The sequence below is a fragment of the Hemibagrus wyckioides genome, linkage group LG18, assembly GCF_019097595.1.
Source record: "Hemibagrus wyckioides isolate EC202008001 linkage group LG18, SWU_Hwy_1.0, whole genome shotgun sequence".
Lineage (NCBI taxonomy): Eukaryota > Metazoa > Chordata > Actinopteri > Siluriformes > Bagridae > Hemibagrus > Hemibagrus wyckioides.
The window spans coordinates 6,877,346-6,894,038 of record NC_080727.1 but is presented as its reverse complement, the minus strand read 5'-3'; the positions used below and the strand labels follow the sequence as shown (position 1 = coordinate 6,894,038).

Genomic DNA, 16,693 nt, shown 5'->3' with positions numbered 1-16,693 from the left:
AAAAAAAAAATCAACAAAAGTATTTTATTTTAATTTAAATATTTTCTCTATCAAGGAGAAAGGAAAGTCAAAACAAAAAACAACACATCTTTCTATTTTTTACTGTGGTACACTATATTGCCAAAAGTATTCGCTCACCTGCCTTGACTCGCATATGAACTTAAGTGACATCCCATTCCTAATCCATAGGGTTCAATATGACGTCGGTCCACCCTTTGCAGCTATAACAGCTTCAACTCTTCTAGGAAGGCTGTCCACAAGGTTTAGGAGTGTGTTTATGGGAATTTTTGACCATTCTTCCAGAAGCGCATTTGTGAGGTCACACACTGATGTTGGACGAGAAGGCCTGGCTCTCAGTCTCCGCTCTAATTCATCCCAAAGGTGTTCTATCGGGTTGAGGTCAGGACTCTGTGCAGGCCAGTCAAGTTCATCCACACCAGACTCTGTCATCCATGTCTTTATGGACCTTGCTTTGTGCACTGGTGCACAGTCATGTTGGAAGAGGAAGGGGCCAGCTCCAAACTGTTCCCACAAAGTTGGGAGCATGGAATTGTCCAAAATGTCTTGGTATGCTGAAGCATTCAGAGTTCCTTTCACTGGAACTAAGGGGCCAAGCCCAGCTCCTGAAAAACAACCCCACACCATAATCTCCCCTCCACCAAACTTTACACTTGGCACAATGCAGTCAGACAAGTACCGTTCTCCTGGCAACCGTCAACCCCAGACTCGTCCATCAGATTGCCAGATGGAGAAGCTCGATTCGTCACTCCAGAGAACGCGTCTCCACTGCTCTAGAGTCCAGTGGCGGCGTGCTTTACATCACTGCATCCGACGCTTTGCATTCCACTTGGTGATGTATGGCTTGGATGCAGCTGCTCGGCCATGGAAACCCATTCCATGAAGCTCTCTGCGCACTGTTCTTGAGCTAATCTGAAGGCCACATGAAGTTTGGAGGTCTGTAGTGATTGACTCTGCAGAAAGTTGGCGACCTCTTCGCACTATGCGCCTCAGCATCCGCTGACCCCACTCCGTCAGTTTACGTGGCCTACCCCTTCGTGGCTGAGTTGTTGTCGTTCCCAAACACTTCCACGTTCTTATAATACAGCTGACAGTTGACTGTGGAATATTTAGGAGCGAGGAAATTTCACGACTGGATTTGTTGCACAGGTGGCATCCTATCACAGTTCCACACTGGAATTCACTGAGCTCCTGAGAGCGACCCATTCTTTCACAAATGTTTGTAAAAACAGTCTGCATGCCTAGGTGCTTGATTTTATACACCTGTGGCCATGGAAGTGATTGGAACACCTGATTCTGATTATTTGGATGGGTGAGCGAATACTTTTGGCAATATAGTGTATTTGTTCATGTTTTCTTCATAGCTACCTGACAAAAGCAATGAAAGAACATAATATGAAGAAAAATACATATATTCACATTTTATGAGAAAGTAATCCCCGATAAATAAAACAAACTAGTTGACAATTTAAAGCACCACATCTCTCACAGCATTGTGGGGAAAATGAAACTCAAAGTCCATTTCTAGAGACTTAGTCTGACCTGTTTGTTTAGAGAGCTGTAGTCAGGTTTGGGAAACAACCAGACCTTAAATTAAAATTAGGTAAAGTAATTTATCCATTTTTAAAATGTATAAATTCTTTTCATTATCTGATCCTAGAACTCTCAAAATGCCACCACCAACCAAGTATACATAAAGCAACAAAACCAATCATTTTGGAGATCAATGAAATAAAAGAATTGGAACAAACATAGATATTGGATCCACCTTTTATGAGTTTATTTATTTTATTCTTTGTTTCATCACACACTGAATTAAAGAAATGGCAGAACATCTGAAAAGAGAAACTGATGAGCAGAATTTATCTGAAGAGAAAAGTTTTTCTTTCGAAAGAAAGAAACTTTAACTGCCTTTGCATTCACCACATTTCAACCCAGTGAAGCATCTTTGTGAGATTTTGGAGCAAAATGATAAACAGTGTTCTCCACCAGCATCATCAAAAATATCAACTAAGAATAAATCTTTTGGAATAATGGTGTATATCCCTTCAATATAGGTCCAGAGACTTGGAGAATGTCTGCACACACACACACACACACATTAGTCGCAGCAGAAGAATCGCACATCATTCAGCGCTGTGTCATCTCCCACACCTTTTGGTTCCTCAACCATTGTTTGTATTCCACAGATGCCTGTTCCTGTACAGGGGTCACTCCATGAGCCCCAGTCACCCCAAGACATTCCTGCACCTTTAATTTCCTCATCGCTTCCACTGCATTTAAACCTGGGAAATATTAAGCATAATATTTGTATATATTAGAAATTATACACATAATAGTCGTGTGTATATTTTGTATGGGATTACATATTTTTGTGAAATGTAAGAAATGTGGTTATGTGCAATTGATTGCTTTTTATCTATAACTATGTAATATCTATATCTTGGGATTACTTGATATTATTTGCTGCTGTATCGTCCCAGGCGGTTCCTTGGTAAGGTTCCACACGCAGCTGAAAACTGTTTAACATTCCAGAGTTACACCACTGAATATCTGTCCATTTACCCCAGCTGGAAAAATAAAACACAAACATGCACACTGTTACTGGTTAAGTTTGTTGAATTCTGTAACTTTTAAGGCTCCAAAACAATCCAGACAATGAGTTTGAGTGGTGATTTGGAATACCATTTGTGCTGTTGTGAAAATGTGCTATCATGATATCAATGCTATCTAAAGCATTAATGGATCAGTACTATAGAAATGGTAAAGATGACAAAGAAGCTTCTCTTCATTCTGAGGAAGCTGCACTTCCATAGAAGAAGTTGTAGGCAATGGAGCCTAGTTTTTGGCTCTTGAGGAAATCTACAGCACAATTTTCACAAACAGAGAAACCACAACCTCCAGTGATTCAACACAACCTTGCACTACCCGTACCCACTCTTGTTTTCTGGGAGGTGCATGACTAAGCAAATACCACACAGCTCAGAGCCACCTTTATATTCAAAGGACAAGTTATTCTTCCTGTATCTCATTCCAGGAGAGCAAATATGCCATGTCTACATGAGTATCTGAAAAGACATTGAGGTTGTTTGACCATGCCCTAGATATGGGTCAGCCTCTGTGAGCCCCCAAATGTATCCTAAATACCTGTTGTACTTGGACAACTGCATCCTATATTCCCCCACAAAGGAGTACGGCATCCATGACACCTCCATCTTCCTTGTACACATTGAAGCATACAGTCTTACAGTGAAATTGACCAGCATTTAATCATAGAGGCTAGATTCACTATTAATAGAAATATTAGCCACTCTGTCACACAATCATGTGACAAAAAAAAAATCAACTTCTGTTCAGGATACAAGGATAGTTTCTGCATATTGTAGCAGCCACAGTGGTTGTAAATTTGGCAGTACAGTTTGGTAGTACATTTACTTGTTGGTCTTCTCAGACATCGTATTGACTTGGCGTTATCAAACATCAGGATGGAATGGAGTCAGGCAGCCACAGTGGTAGTACATTTGGACATGTTTTTACTTGTTGGTCTTCTCTGGCAAAATAGTGATAGACTTATTAGTCATCAGGATGGAATGTGGTCTGGCACTGGTACCTTTTGACATGTACCAGCTACCTCCCAAAAAGCTTATCTGGTGGATCCACAGTATTCACCAAGCAGAGTCCCACATGTGGCAGTGGTAGTACCTTTGGACATGGCCTTCTCAAATAACACAGTGGCTCTACCTTTGGGCACGTTTACACATGTGGATCTTTTTAGACAACAGTAAGAAATAACAATCATCAGGATGGAATGTGGTGTGAAAACTCCTTTCACCTCCCACAAATACTTCTCTAATGAGTCCATCCAAATCAAGTCAAGAAGCTTTAATTGTCATTTCAACCATACAATATTGATTTCAGCCAGACTAGGCATAACATTATGAGCACCTGCTTTCAAAATTCAAATATTGTGTTGGTCCTCCTTTTGCTGCCAAAACAGCCCTGACCCGTCGAGGCATGGACTTCACTGATCTACTAAAATTATTTTGAGACGGCACAGAATCCAGCAATTAGTGTCCTCCTTGTGGCCTCAGGATTGTAGACAAGTCCTTTGTTTGTAGTGGCGACCATTGCAGTGCATCAGTACCATGGACAGCACCTCTTTGGGCCTCATAAACAAATTACAGTACCTTTCAGACAAGAACAAAGAGTTACCATCCACAATCCAACAATATCTTGTTTTGGGATCAATCTCTTGTGATTGGGTACATCAGGACCTATGCTTATGAGCAAGTGCATTTTTGTTTGCAATCACTTTAGAAAAATCACTCTCATCTTATATGTGTTTTTGGCCAGATGACTTATGATTGAATGACTGAATAATTTTATGACTGGCCAAAGACATTGTATAAAGACATTGTAATGTTCTATGAAGGCCAGCTATCAGAGACGTTCAGATGTTGGCTAACACTAATCAACTCTCCACCTGTTATGGAGGACCATGGTCTATAGTGGACATAACACCCAATGAGGAGCATCTCCTCCTCAGGGGCATGTAAACTTAGGTTTAGGAATCTAAACTTATGAGCTCTCTCAGTGTAGCTTTCTTTTCTGAACACCTTTTTCAGGGCATTTCTCAAATTAATTTATTAGAATAATTATATATCTAATAGTGGTTCTATGATAACAGACTATCTTTTGTAATTTCATTAATAGGAACTTTATAATAAAGGAGGTGGAAGAGGCCAGATGCTACAGAATGAAATGTCTTCTCAGTAAAAAAACACAGAATGAAATGGGATTTAAAACACATACCTTCCAGTGTCTGATTGTACTGTGGCATAGTCAGAGTATGGGCCTGATCCTCTAAGTGTGTTAACACAATGAAGACGAATTCCATTTAGTGCAGTGTTATTAGCAAAGATTCCCAGTAACCTGCAACCTAAAAAAATAATATTTACTATAGAAAATATTACTTGTATGACTTGTATTTTTCTAAACTAAATATTATATATTTCTTAGTCTGTTGTCACTGCAGCCCTCATCAGAAACAGAAGAAGGAAATTAATGAATTAATGCATGAATTAACAATTCTATTTAACATAATTGGCATACAGTTCACTTTTATCACTAGTGGTTATATTGCGTGCATTGAATAGCAAGAATAGATTTAATAATCTTTCCTTAAAGTTGCCTGCTACCCACTTAAGCTGTCTTAAGTGTCAGAGCTGTCTTTTAGCAGCTTGATTCTGTTGACCCCTAATTTCTTAAGCCATCAAAACAAAAACTGGCAATATCAACAGTTTGTTTCTGTGTATTAACTGATAATAAAATAGAAAATAATTAGCTTGGAGAGCTCTTTAATAAAGAAACATGCATAGAGAATACTCACCTTAAGACTAAAGCCTGCAGCATAGAAACCCAGTGGACACATTTCTTTTAGACCCCATGTGCCCCAGCGTTGTCCATTATCCACAAATAACAGTGACTGAAAGGGTCTTTCAGCAGTTCGCTGAGCTCTTTTTCCCTTTACATGGCATCCAAATAACGCCAAAAAAACAATCAGTGTACAACAAACTAGCCGAAACATTGTTGCTGCCTTGGTTGATTATTACTTTCTCCCTCTCCTAGTTCTCTCCTTGCAGGTTAGAGATGTTCTAACTCAGACTTTGGCCATTTAATATTTTGTTTATTGATTTTTCTAGCTGAGCTGTTTTTTTAAACCTTGATTGAGGACACAGTTCAGAAACAAAGACTTTGATCCTAAACCTTAGTCCCTGAAGAGATATCTAGTGTTAAACCAATTGCTATAACACAGAATTTCTCTATTATTTTAAAGTGTTTACACTTGCTTGTAAGCTTTGACAAAAGACAAATGACGATTAATATAAAACAGTGATTTATTATCAAAATGATACGAGACAAACAGTACAAAAAGTGCAGGTGGAGGCTAAGTAAGAAAGAGAGCAATAACCAGTGGATAAGATTAAAAATTAAACTCATGTAAACAGACCAAAATGCAAACAAGATGTAGAAATGAGCTAAAAGAACTACAGTAAATAAAGTGATTGAATACATGGCAGGTTAAATGTGGGTGGACTTTTGCATGAGCAGGGGTGAGAGCTTGGATATGGACCGGGAATCTAGGGAGTTCCTAGAGATCAAGGTGTTTGTAAGATCAGTTTTGCTACTCACTCTCTGTATATGTAACACAATGTAGTATGTAGTTTTTATGTAGTTTATGTAACCTAATAAAGCTTTATTATGTAATAGTTTTTAACTTCCTGGCAGCGTTTACATAAACTACATAAACTGTGCTACATATACATTATTTCACATCCCAGCTTGTTAGGAAGTTGGGGTTATTGGAGTGATGGTCAGCCATGATACAGCACCCCTGGAGCAGATAGGGTTAAGGGCCATGCTCAAGGACCCAACAGTGGTAGCTTTGCAGTGCTGGAGCTTGACCTTGACCATCTGATTAGTAACCCAGAGCCTTGACTACTGAGCCACCAATGCCCCTTTTTAGTTATAACTCACATTTTCAAATTTACTTATTCAATACCGACATTAAAACTAACAGGATAGGAGTGTGTGTGTCAATATAAAGATATGTGTTAAAATCCTAAAAATGGTCTATTGTAGATTGTCTTTTAAAGACAGCATTATAAGCACAAATTCAGTGGAACAGATCATTTGTTAATGATCATGATCATTTGATATTTTCATAACGATCACTCAGTGAATGCTCACCCGCTGAGTTATATTTTAAAAAAACTTTAATCACTCACTGGATGAGAATACACTGCGAATGGTAATCATGATGTTACCTTGTAATTCAACAGCGAATGACAGAACAACATATTTTTGGAAACTATGTGAGTCTTGTAATTCAAAGACAAGTCATCATAAGGCACTGCAGTTAATGCAATATAAATAAACTAACAATTATATTGATATCAGACTTCATGTGGCTCACGTACAGAAACATTTAGTTTGATATTCCCTGAGGAAATCATAAGACATTCGTGCTAGACATCACCCTCCTTCACTTCTAAAGACCTTCTCTCGTTCATGTCATCCACGAGGTTTTTCAGTCTTCCAAGGTGGTGCAGTGCTCTAAACGCAAAGTAAAAACATCGACACATAAAGGAGCTGATATGAAAAAGGTTAATGTGTGAAATAAGGAATAAAACACTTTACACTGTGCTGTTGTGGAAAATAATCAGTGATGAGGTGGTATGATACTGACTGATTATTTTTCAATAACGCAGCAAGTCGAAAAGGTTTTTATTCCTCTTGTACAACTGCAGCCTGCCAACACTAAAATTTTTGCTTTACAAGAACAGGTATATATTTAGCAGTCTATCAGATTTAATGTTCACTAAACAAGCTACATTACAACAGCTTTAAACAGTCGTTCCATCACCAGACCGTGTGAATGCAGCTTGTTATATTATTGAGAAAATGCAGAGAATGCAAATGTCAGAAAAAGTTACAGCTTTACATCTCTCTGTTACAAAAACATCTCCTTACATAAAAATTCACCATAACAACAATTACAGATGCTTTAAATCAACTGACATGGCACGTCCACTGAACAAGTCTACTGGGAAGTTGGTACTATAGAAACCATGTCCAAGCTGCCATTAACTCAGTCAACACATTCTGATTGAAATCAATTCAAGAGCTCTGTGGTATAATGTAGAATGAAATTCCAGTTCAAATTTTATTTGTCTCAAACACAATCATACACGGTATGACATGTAGTGAAATGCCTTTTGAACAATTTGTAATGTTTAACTGTACCTTTTTAACGATTGTCCACCAGGTATTAAATCATAATCTTCAACCTGGAATAAAACACACAATAATGTTACAGTGTCTGATGTTATATTTCTAAACAATTGGGCTCTACACATGTCTTTTCAGGAAATACAGGGATGTTTTCCTTTTTGAAAAATCTGAAAAAAGGCCAAAAATGATATATATTTCATTTTATATATATTTATATATACACTTGTATATTGTGTTAGAACATGAAGTATAATGAATTACTTAAAGCTTAATATAAATATGTACAGTGGTGTCAAATAAGCATGTAATGAACACATAAATCAAAGAAATCTAGTTTATTTATGATTCTTTAAGAAATAAAAAAAAATGTCAGCATTGGCTAATACAACACTTCAGTACATGCTTTGGGGTGTGTTTTACAACATGTGCTCTTAAGTGATCACTAATTACCAACAAATTAATGAATTCATTGTGCTTAGTAAAATTAATTTTAAAAATTATTGATAGTGGACTATTAGACTTTTCTTTACCTTATCTTTGTCATGGTTCTCTGTCTGTATTAGTGGGTTTGAAACCGGTCTACTGGAAATGTTTTGTATTTCATCTTTTTCTTGTGTTACTCTCTGCTCCACAGCCTGGAGGCTAAACAGCATCTGTTTTAGGGCTTCAACTGGACCGGGGTGTTTCCTGCTGCTGTAGCCTGAAGAGAACGAACCTAACGACTGAGAGACACATTAAGAGAAAAGAATTTGAGTATGTTAAATGATTATAAAAGATCATGAGCTTTGAAAATAGGGACTTAAGAATCTTTATGTGTTGCAGCCTGTCTGTCTGTCTGTCTGTCTATCTGTCTATCTATCTATCTATCTATCTATCTATCTATCTATCTATCTATCTATCTATCTATCTATCTATCTATCTATCTATCTATCTATCTATCTATCTATCTGTCTGTCTGTCTGTCTGTCTGTCTGTCTGATCCTTCCCTTTGGTTGATTCACCATTAAGTTAACTTCTCAGGTAGATGACAGACCAACAGTGTAGACTTCAGAAGCAGAAAGGGTATTGTGAGCTAACACAATTCCCTTTCTGAAATACATAAAATAGCAGATGAAACTATTTATATGTGTAATCAACTCACCATTTACTCTAATGTCCTTCATTACTCTTTCTCTGAATAGAATTTTGTTACTTTATTCTGCTTACTATCAAGCAGATATGATTCTATAAAGGAAATCAAGTAAATCTCCAAGAAAACCATTTTAACTACATTTCTACACACTTCTCCTTCCCTTGTTTTGTATGTGCACAATTATTTGTCACAGATGACACGTCTCCTTCTTACATAAAGGAATAAACAGGGCTATGATAGTTTTAACTGAACAGGACTGACTTTTTTACCTTCTCTTTCGCATCTGTCTGAAATTCACCAGCAGGTATTTGTTCAACAGTGCCGCCTACTGGTACTGGAGACTTACTGCAACATGAAAAAGTAATTAAGTAAGCATTTCATTCATTTGTGGATGTTCCACATACATTCTGTCCATTTTAAAGGTTAAATAATTAGACAAAGTCTGGATATTTGCTATGACTGAATTCTGGAAAAAGGCCAGAAATTATTATATTAAAAATGTGTTTTAAGATAAGATAGAACTTTTTTAATCTGGAAGGAAATTCTTTCGGCAGAGACTGCTTTAGATAACAAGGAAAATAAATATAAATGAAATATGAACAGAAAAATAATATATATATATATATATATATATATATATATATATATATATATATATATATATATATATATATATATATATATATATATATATATATATATATATATATTACACATGCATTCAAAAGTACAGAATGTTTTTTATATAAATGAAATATAAAATATAAATGAAAAATAAATGTAATATTCTATATATACAAAATGTATTCAATGTACAAAAAAACAACCTCCATAACTCGGTGTTTCTGCTCATAATATATACTGATAACTTTAAGACAACATAAATACATTTGACCAAAATTTAGTTGAATGTCTATTATTATTTAAGCTACTGATTTTTAAACATTGGGTAAAAACATGACAGTTTAATAACCAAAATTGTTTTGGCGAGGATGAGGCTGAGGTTGAAATGATGATGATGCTGATAATTGTGGTGAGAACTCATTTCTAATTATGAACGTATAATTATTAAATATTTGGCGGTAATGTTGTTTTTCCATAAATAGAGGAGGTTATAATATAAAGCTAGGTTGGGCCAAAGTAGTACCTACAGTATATATGCGATATTCTGTTTTTTACTTTTATGGGTTACCAGAGTTTAGGCTAGTTCATGATGTCAGGATGTTTGTATACTATACTATGCTATATATCAAGTCAGAAATCTGTCAACTCGCATACAAATACCTTTTAAAGTCTAAGTAGTGTTAATGTAAGTACTGTTATAATACATTTTACAATATATAAATAGACTTACAACATCACTGGAGGATTCTCCCATGAGCGCTCAGCTTCTAAAAGCTCCTCTGTGGTTCCTGGACTGCCATGTTGCTTTTTATCTGAACCGCAGAAACCTAAAGACGGGGACTTCAGCACATCCTCAGCCCTTTGAATAAGTGAGCCGATCTTATCGCCTGAGAAAAGGCACAGCGGAGCTTTAATTACAAATACATTACATTTGGCAAATAAATAGCTTTTGGTAATAAAAAATCAGCTCACAGACCTCTAAAAGGCTCTTCATTATCGACAGTTTCACTGAGGAGGTTTTCTTGACCATTTAGCTCCTCATGACTTTCAAGAGTCTTCTGCTCCAGCTGGTTGACCCACGCTGGAACATTCTGAGTCCTAACATTAATGTCATATTCCTCCAACCAGGCTGGGTACTTCAGTTCAGGAATGCTAGTCAAACCAGAAAATTCCATCTCTGACTTGCAACTGGTCATCCATCTTGGAAGGTGATGGAATGAAACAGAGTGTTGTTTATTTGTTTTTGTGGACATAAAAGAGTCGGAGTGTAGAGATGCATGCTTCAGTTTTGAATTGCCTATCAGTAAGTCATCCACACAGAGAGTTCTGGATGCAGAAGAACAATTTGATGACTTATTTGGGCCTTTGGCGGGCCTAGATCGAGACCAGACACTGGACTTAGTGCTGTTCAGTTGCCTGGAACTTTCTAGTCGGGAGATAAAAGCTGAGGTGCGGGTTACAGGAAGAGAACCATCAGCAGGAAGTAGCAGCAGATCATCGGTGGTCATGCTAATGTGGTCTGATTCTCTGCGTTTTGAAGCTGTAGGAAGCTTCAAGAAGTCCAACTCTTGGTCTGTAAGGCTTGCTTTTAGCACTGTGAACCAAACAAGAAAACATTTTACTCATTCATATAGCTTCTTTAATTTGAAACAGTAGTAGTTCAAGCTACTGTACAAATTCGGTAAAGTTTTCTGATGATAAACATAAATGACATAAAACATAACATAAAATAAACATAAACATAAAATATCCAGGTTATATTACTTTTGTCTCATCTAAACCTTCACATATAAATAATTTGAACATCCATCCATCCATTTTCTATCCCTGCTTTATTCCAAATTACAGTCACAGGGATCTGCTGGAGCCTATCCCAGCACACAGGGACACCCTGGACAGGTCACAAATCCATCACAGGGCCACACAGACAGACAGACAACCACACTCACTCCTATGGACAATTTAGAATCACCAATCAACCTAATGTACATGTTTTTGGACCGTGGGAGGAAACCGGAGTAAACCCACGCAGGCACGGGGGGAACATGCAAACTCCACACAGAAAGGCCCCTGCCTGTTCGAACCCGGGATTCAAACCCAGCACCTTCTTGCTGTGAGGCAACAGTGTTAACCACTAAGCCACCGTGCATAATTTGAACAATGTGGGTCATTTTGAAACATATACAAAGCCAAAGTAACCAGAATTTTTAATGTTATCTTCTAAAGTTTAAGACATCACTCTGATGTTCACTTTGGATGAGTGTAGAGATATCTGCAAGATATAACACATTAACAAAAGAGCAAGCATGGCTGTTGTTTATTTGATCGATTTATATTTATACTGATAGATCAGCTTTATCTGACTGATTTGGTGATATTGGATTAACCTCAGTACCAATCATTTCCATTTGTCCATTTGCTTACATCAGCTGTGACGTTAAGTGACTTTGATGAAGTGAGTTTGATGCTCTCTCAGTGTCTTTTTAGCATTTTATGTATATCAGTAGTTTACATGTGCTAATAGCAAATATATCTACCTCAATAATTTGTAAGCAATGATAAGAATGAGAATTAGGAGAGTGATTGAACATAATCTCACTTATGCAACTAATACTAATACAAGGGTATAAACGTACAAAAATGTACGGTTTCTGACAACGATTTTCAATGTTTGTTTTACCTAGATCCCTAGGTAACACAAACATTAGATGCTATTAGATACCTTATAGAAGGGTTAACATGCCTGACATGCCTAACCAAAATACACTATACTGCCAAAAGTTTTGGGACGTCTGCTTTTACATATACAGAAATCTAATAAAGAGTTGGCCCGGCTTTGCAGCTATAAAAGCTTCAACTCTTCTGGGAAGGCTTTCCACAAGGTATAGGAGTGTGTTTATGGGAATTTTTCACCACTCCTCTAGAAGTGCATTTGTGAGTTCAGGTACTGATGTTTGATGAGAAGGCCTGGCCTTCCAGTCTCCGCTCTAATTCATCCCAAAGGTGTTCTATCAGGTTGACGTCAGGACTCTGTGCAGGCCAGTCAAGTTCCTCCACATCAAACTCGCTCATCTGTGTCTTTATGGACCTTGCTTTGTGTACTGGTGTGCAGTCATGTTGGAACAGGAAGGGGTCATCCCCAAACTGTTACCACAAAGTTAGGAGCATGAAATTGTCCAAAATGTCTTGGTATGAAGCTGAATCATTAAGAGTTCCTTTCAATGGAACTAAGGGGCCAAGCACCAACCCCTGAAAAACAACACCTGAATTCAATGATTTGGAGGGGTGTCCCAAAACTTTTGGCAATATAGTGTAAACTTTAATCTAAATAGCACAGTACTTATACATAAAAATGATCATGAACAATTCTAATGTACAGTACTATTGGTTATTAATGTTTTGTCACCAAAGAAGTAACAAATGTATTTTTATAATATTACTTTTTATCTTAAATCACTTTTTGTCAACAGATATAACAACAAATCACAAAATCACCCTATTGCAGTTCAAACTGCCCTCTAAATACAACTTAACTAGCTATGTTTGATGTAAGATTCAGTAATCTACTCCACCATCTCTGTTTCTGTATCCTGAGCGCAGTAGGTGAGGTGTGTTTTGTTCCTTTGGAAGCTCCAGCTGCCCCACCGAGGACCCAGAGGACTGAAAATCAGCAATGTAAGCATCCAAAGCATCAGAGGCTGACTCATAATGTCTGTCTTTGTATTTGATAGTGTGAAGTGGCTCAGGGTGCAAAGAGCTTCTCAGTCGTCCTGAACTGGCTAGCAACGACGTGACGGTCGACTCCGGAGATGGGACACCGTCTACAGATGCCATGATCCATGCAGTGTATCACCATTATCCGGATTCTGTGAACAAAACAAAATTCAAATTATCTTAAATTTCTGACACAGTGATGTTCTGTGACCAATATCAGATCAGATCAGATTCATCTTAAATATTACCGTGCAGTGTAAATATACAAAGGCAATGAAATACAGTTTGCTTATGACTAGAGATGGAAATAGTGAACATAAATATATCAGTAATTTAATAATTTAAAGTATTTACTGTAAAAGTAAAATGCAGTGTTATGGACAACAGTATCAATTCAATCTGTAACAGTGAAGCTATAGAAAATGTGCATTATAAGTGTGGAATAGGGGGGGTATGAGGACTTAAATGAGGACACTGGTCTTAAAGTGTTCTGATGTACACTATATTGCCAAAAGTATTCGCTCACCTGCCTTGACTCGCATATGAACTTAAGTGACATCCCATTCCTAATCCATAGGGTTCAATATGACGTCGTTCCATCCTTTGCAGCTATAACAGCTTCAACTCTTCTGGGAAGGCTGTCCACAAGGTTTAGGAGTGTGTTTATGGGAATTTTTGACCATTCTTCCAGAAGCGCATTTGTGAGGTCACACACTGATGTTGGACGAGAAGGCCTGGCTCTCAGTCTCCGCTCTAATTCATCCCAAAGGTGTTCTATCGGGTTGAGGTCAGGACTCAGGTGCAGGCCAGTCAAGTTCCTCCACACCAGACTCTGTCATCCATGTCTTTATGGACCTTGCTTTGTGCACTGGTGCACAGTCATGTTGGAAGAGGAAGGGGCCAGCTCCAAACTGTTCCCACAAAGTTGGGAGCATGGAATTGTCCAAAATGTCTTGGTATGCTGAAGCATTCAGAGTTCCTTTCACTGGAACTAAGGGGCCAAGCCCAACCCCTGAAAAACAACCCCACACCATAATCCCCCCTCCACCAAACTTTACACTTGGCACAATGCAGTCAGACAAGTACCGTTCTCCTGGCAACCGCCAAACCCAGACTCGTCCATCAGATTGCCAGATGGAGAAGCGCGATTCGTCACTCCAGAGAACGCGTCTCCACTGCTCTAGAGTCCAGTGGCGGCGTGCTTTACACCACTGCATCCGACGCTTTGCATTGCACTTGGTGATGTATGGCTTGGATGCAGCTGCTCGGCCATGGAAACCCATTCCATGAAGCTCTCTGCGCACTGTTCTTGAGCTAATCTGAAGGCCACATGAAGTTTGGAGGTCTGTAGCGATTGACTCTGCAGAAAGTTGGCGACCTCTTCGCACTATGCGCCTCAGCATCCGCTGACCCCGCCCCGTCAGTTTACGTGGCCTACCACTTCGTGGCTGAGTTGCTGTCGTTCCCAAACACTTCCACGTTCTTATAATACAGCTGACAGTTGACTGTGGAATATTTAGGAGCGAGGAAATGTCACGACTGGATTTGTTGCACAGGTGGCATCCTATCACAGTTCCACGCTGGAATTCACTGAGCTCCTGAGAGCGACCCATTCTTTCACAAATGTTTGTAAAAACAGTCTGCATGCCTAGGTGCTTGATTTTATACACCTGTGGCCATGGAAGTGATTGGAACACCTGATTCTCATTATTTGGATGGGTGAGCGAATACTTTTGGCAATATAGTGTATATTTCAGAGATGGCCAGTGTAAATGGGATGAATCATACACTATAATGCCAAAAATTTTGGGACACTGAATTCAGGTGTTGTTTTTCAGGAGCTGAGCTTGGCCCCTTAGTTCCAGTGAAATAAACTCTTAATGCTTCAGCATACCAAGACATTTTGGACAATTTCATGCTCCCAACTTTCATGCTCCCAACCAAGTTTGGAGATGACCCCTTCCTGTTCCAACATGACTGCACACCAGTGCACAAAGCAAGACATTTGGTGTGGATGAATTTGACTGGCCTGCCTTGGGTCCTGACCTCAACCTGATAGAACACCTGTGGGATGAATTAGAGTGGAGACTGTGAGCAAGGTCTTCTCGTCCAACATCAGTGTCTGACCTCACAAATGTGCTTCTAGAGGAATGGTCAAAAAAATCCCATAAACACACTCCTAAACCTTGTGGAAAGCCTTCCCAGAAGATTTGAAGCTGTTATAGCAGCAAAGGGAGGGCCAACTCCATATTACATTCAAGTGCATGTAAATGCAGACGTCCCAGTTTTGGAATGGCTTGCAGTCTCTGCTCTAATTCATCCCAAACGTGTTCTATTGGGTGCCGGCCAAGTTCCTCCACATCAAACTTGTGAGGTTTGATGTGGAGGATGTCATCCATGTCTTTATGGCGCTTGCTTTGTGCTCTGGTGTGCAGTCCTGTTGGAACAGGAAGGGGTCATCCCCAAACTGTTCCCACAAAGTTGGAAGCGTGAAATTGTCTAAAATGTCTTGGTATGCTGAAGCATTAAGAGTTCCTTTCACTGGAACTTAGGGGCCGAGCCCAACCCCTGAAAAACAACACCTGAATTCAATGACTCGGAGGGGTGTCCCAAAACTTTTGGCAATATAGTGTATGAAGAAGCCAGGCTGGGGCTGATGTCTTTCTCACTTCGACTGTGTATTCACATGGCCTCATCATCAGTACAGTCATGGGGTTACAAAGAGTGAAACGCCACAGAGATGTGATTTCTATTTAACTGTTATTTTTCAGTCAGCTTTGGGGTTACACGAAAGGTTTATAGTTTGTACTGTTTATTATTCAGAGAAAACATGCAATGAAGCAAATAGGACTTAAAATGATTAAAAAAAAGAAAAGAAAATCAGTTGACAGATCTTAACCCTTGCGTCCTCCATCACGTCAGTTCATTCAGTTATAGCAAGCAACAGCATCTTATTTGTTTTGCTATGTGGTTGTCAGGCTAACGGCTTTTAGGCTAATAACGACGTAATTAACGTATTATTACACAATTTAATCTGTAATACGATCATAAACATTTTCGAGAGATCTTACCGTTAGTCCTGTGTGAGGGGTTACAAAGTTTATTTGCACGTAAAAAAAAAAAGTAAGTGTCAAAAGTTAACTAGCTTAGCAACAGCCTTGTTTCTGAAAGTGAGAAAAATCGAATCAGCTGAGTTTACCGCGCCTCGACGCGCATGCGCATGCGCTGAGGTCACGTGAAGCACTCTAAAAGACTCATTTCGGCCACCATGTTGTTATTATTATTATTATTATTATTATTATTATTATTATTATTATGTTTTATGTATTGCACCACTTCAGTAGTGATACCGTATTCCTTTATTTGTAAACTTGTCACATGATAGTTCACGTGAAATTGCCAAGCAACACA

At 38.5% G+C, this 16,693-nt stretch overlaps 1 protein-coding gene and 1 pseudogene across 1 annotated transcript; both read right to left on the bottom strand.

Annotated features, from left to right (window-relative positions):
* Positions 1-1,776: 1,776 nt before the first annotated feature.
* Positions 1,777-5,683, bottom strand: LOC131369582 (vitelline membrane outer layer protein 1 homolog; annotated as a pseudogene).
* Positions 5,684-5,888: 205 nt separating this feature from the next.
* Positions 5,889-16,493, bottom strand: lg18h18orf54 (linkage group 18 C18orf54 homolog). The gene is made up of 8 exons (XM_058416412.1): positions 16,354-16,493; positions 13,141-13,434; positions 10,545-11,162; positions 10,299-10,455; positions 9,214-9,289; positions 8,343-8,534; positions 7,825-7,868; positions 5,889-7,134 (listed from the first exon to the last, which is right to left on the bottom strand). Exons 2-8 carry the CDS (start codon positions 13,400-13,402, stop codon positions 7,047-7,049), a joined length of 1,437 nt encoding a protein of 478 aa, XP_058272395.1. The 5' UTR covers positions 13,403-13,434; positions 16,354-16,493; the 3' UTR covers positions 5,889-7,046.
* Positions 16,494-16,693: the final 200 nt, after the last annotated feature.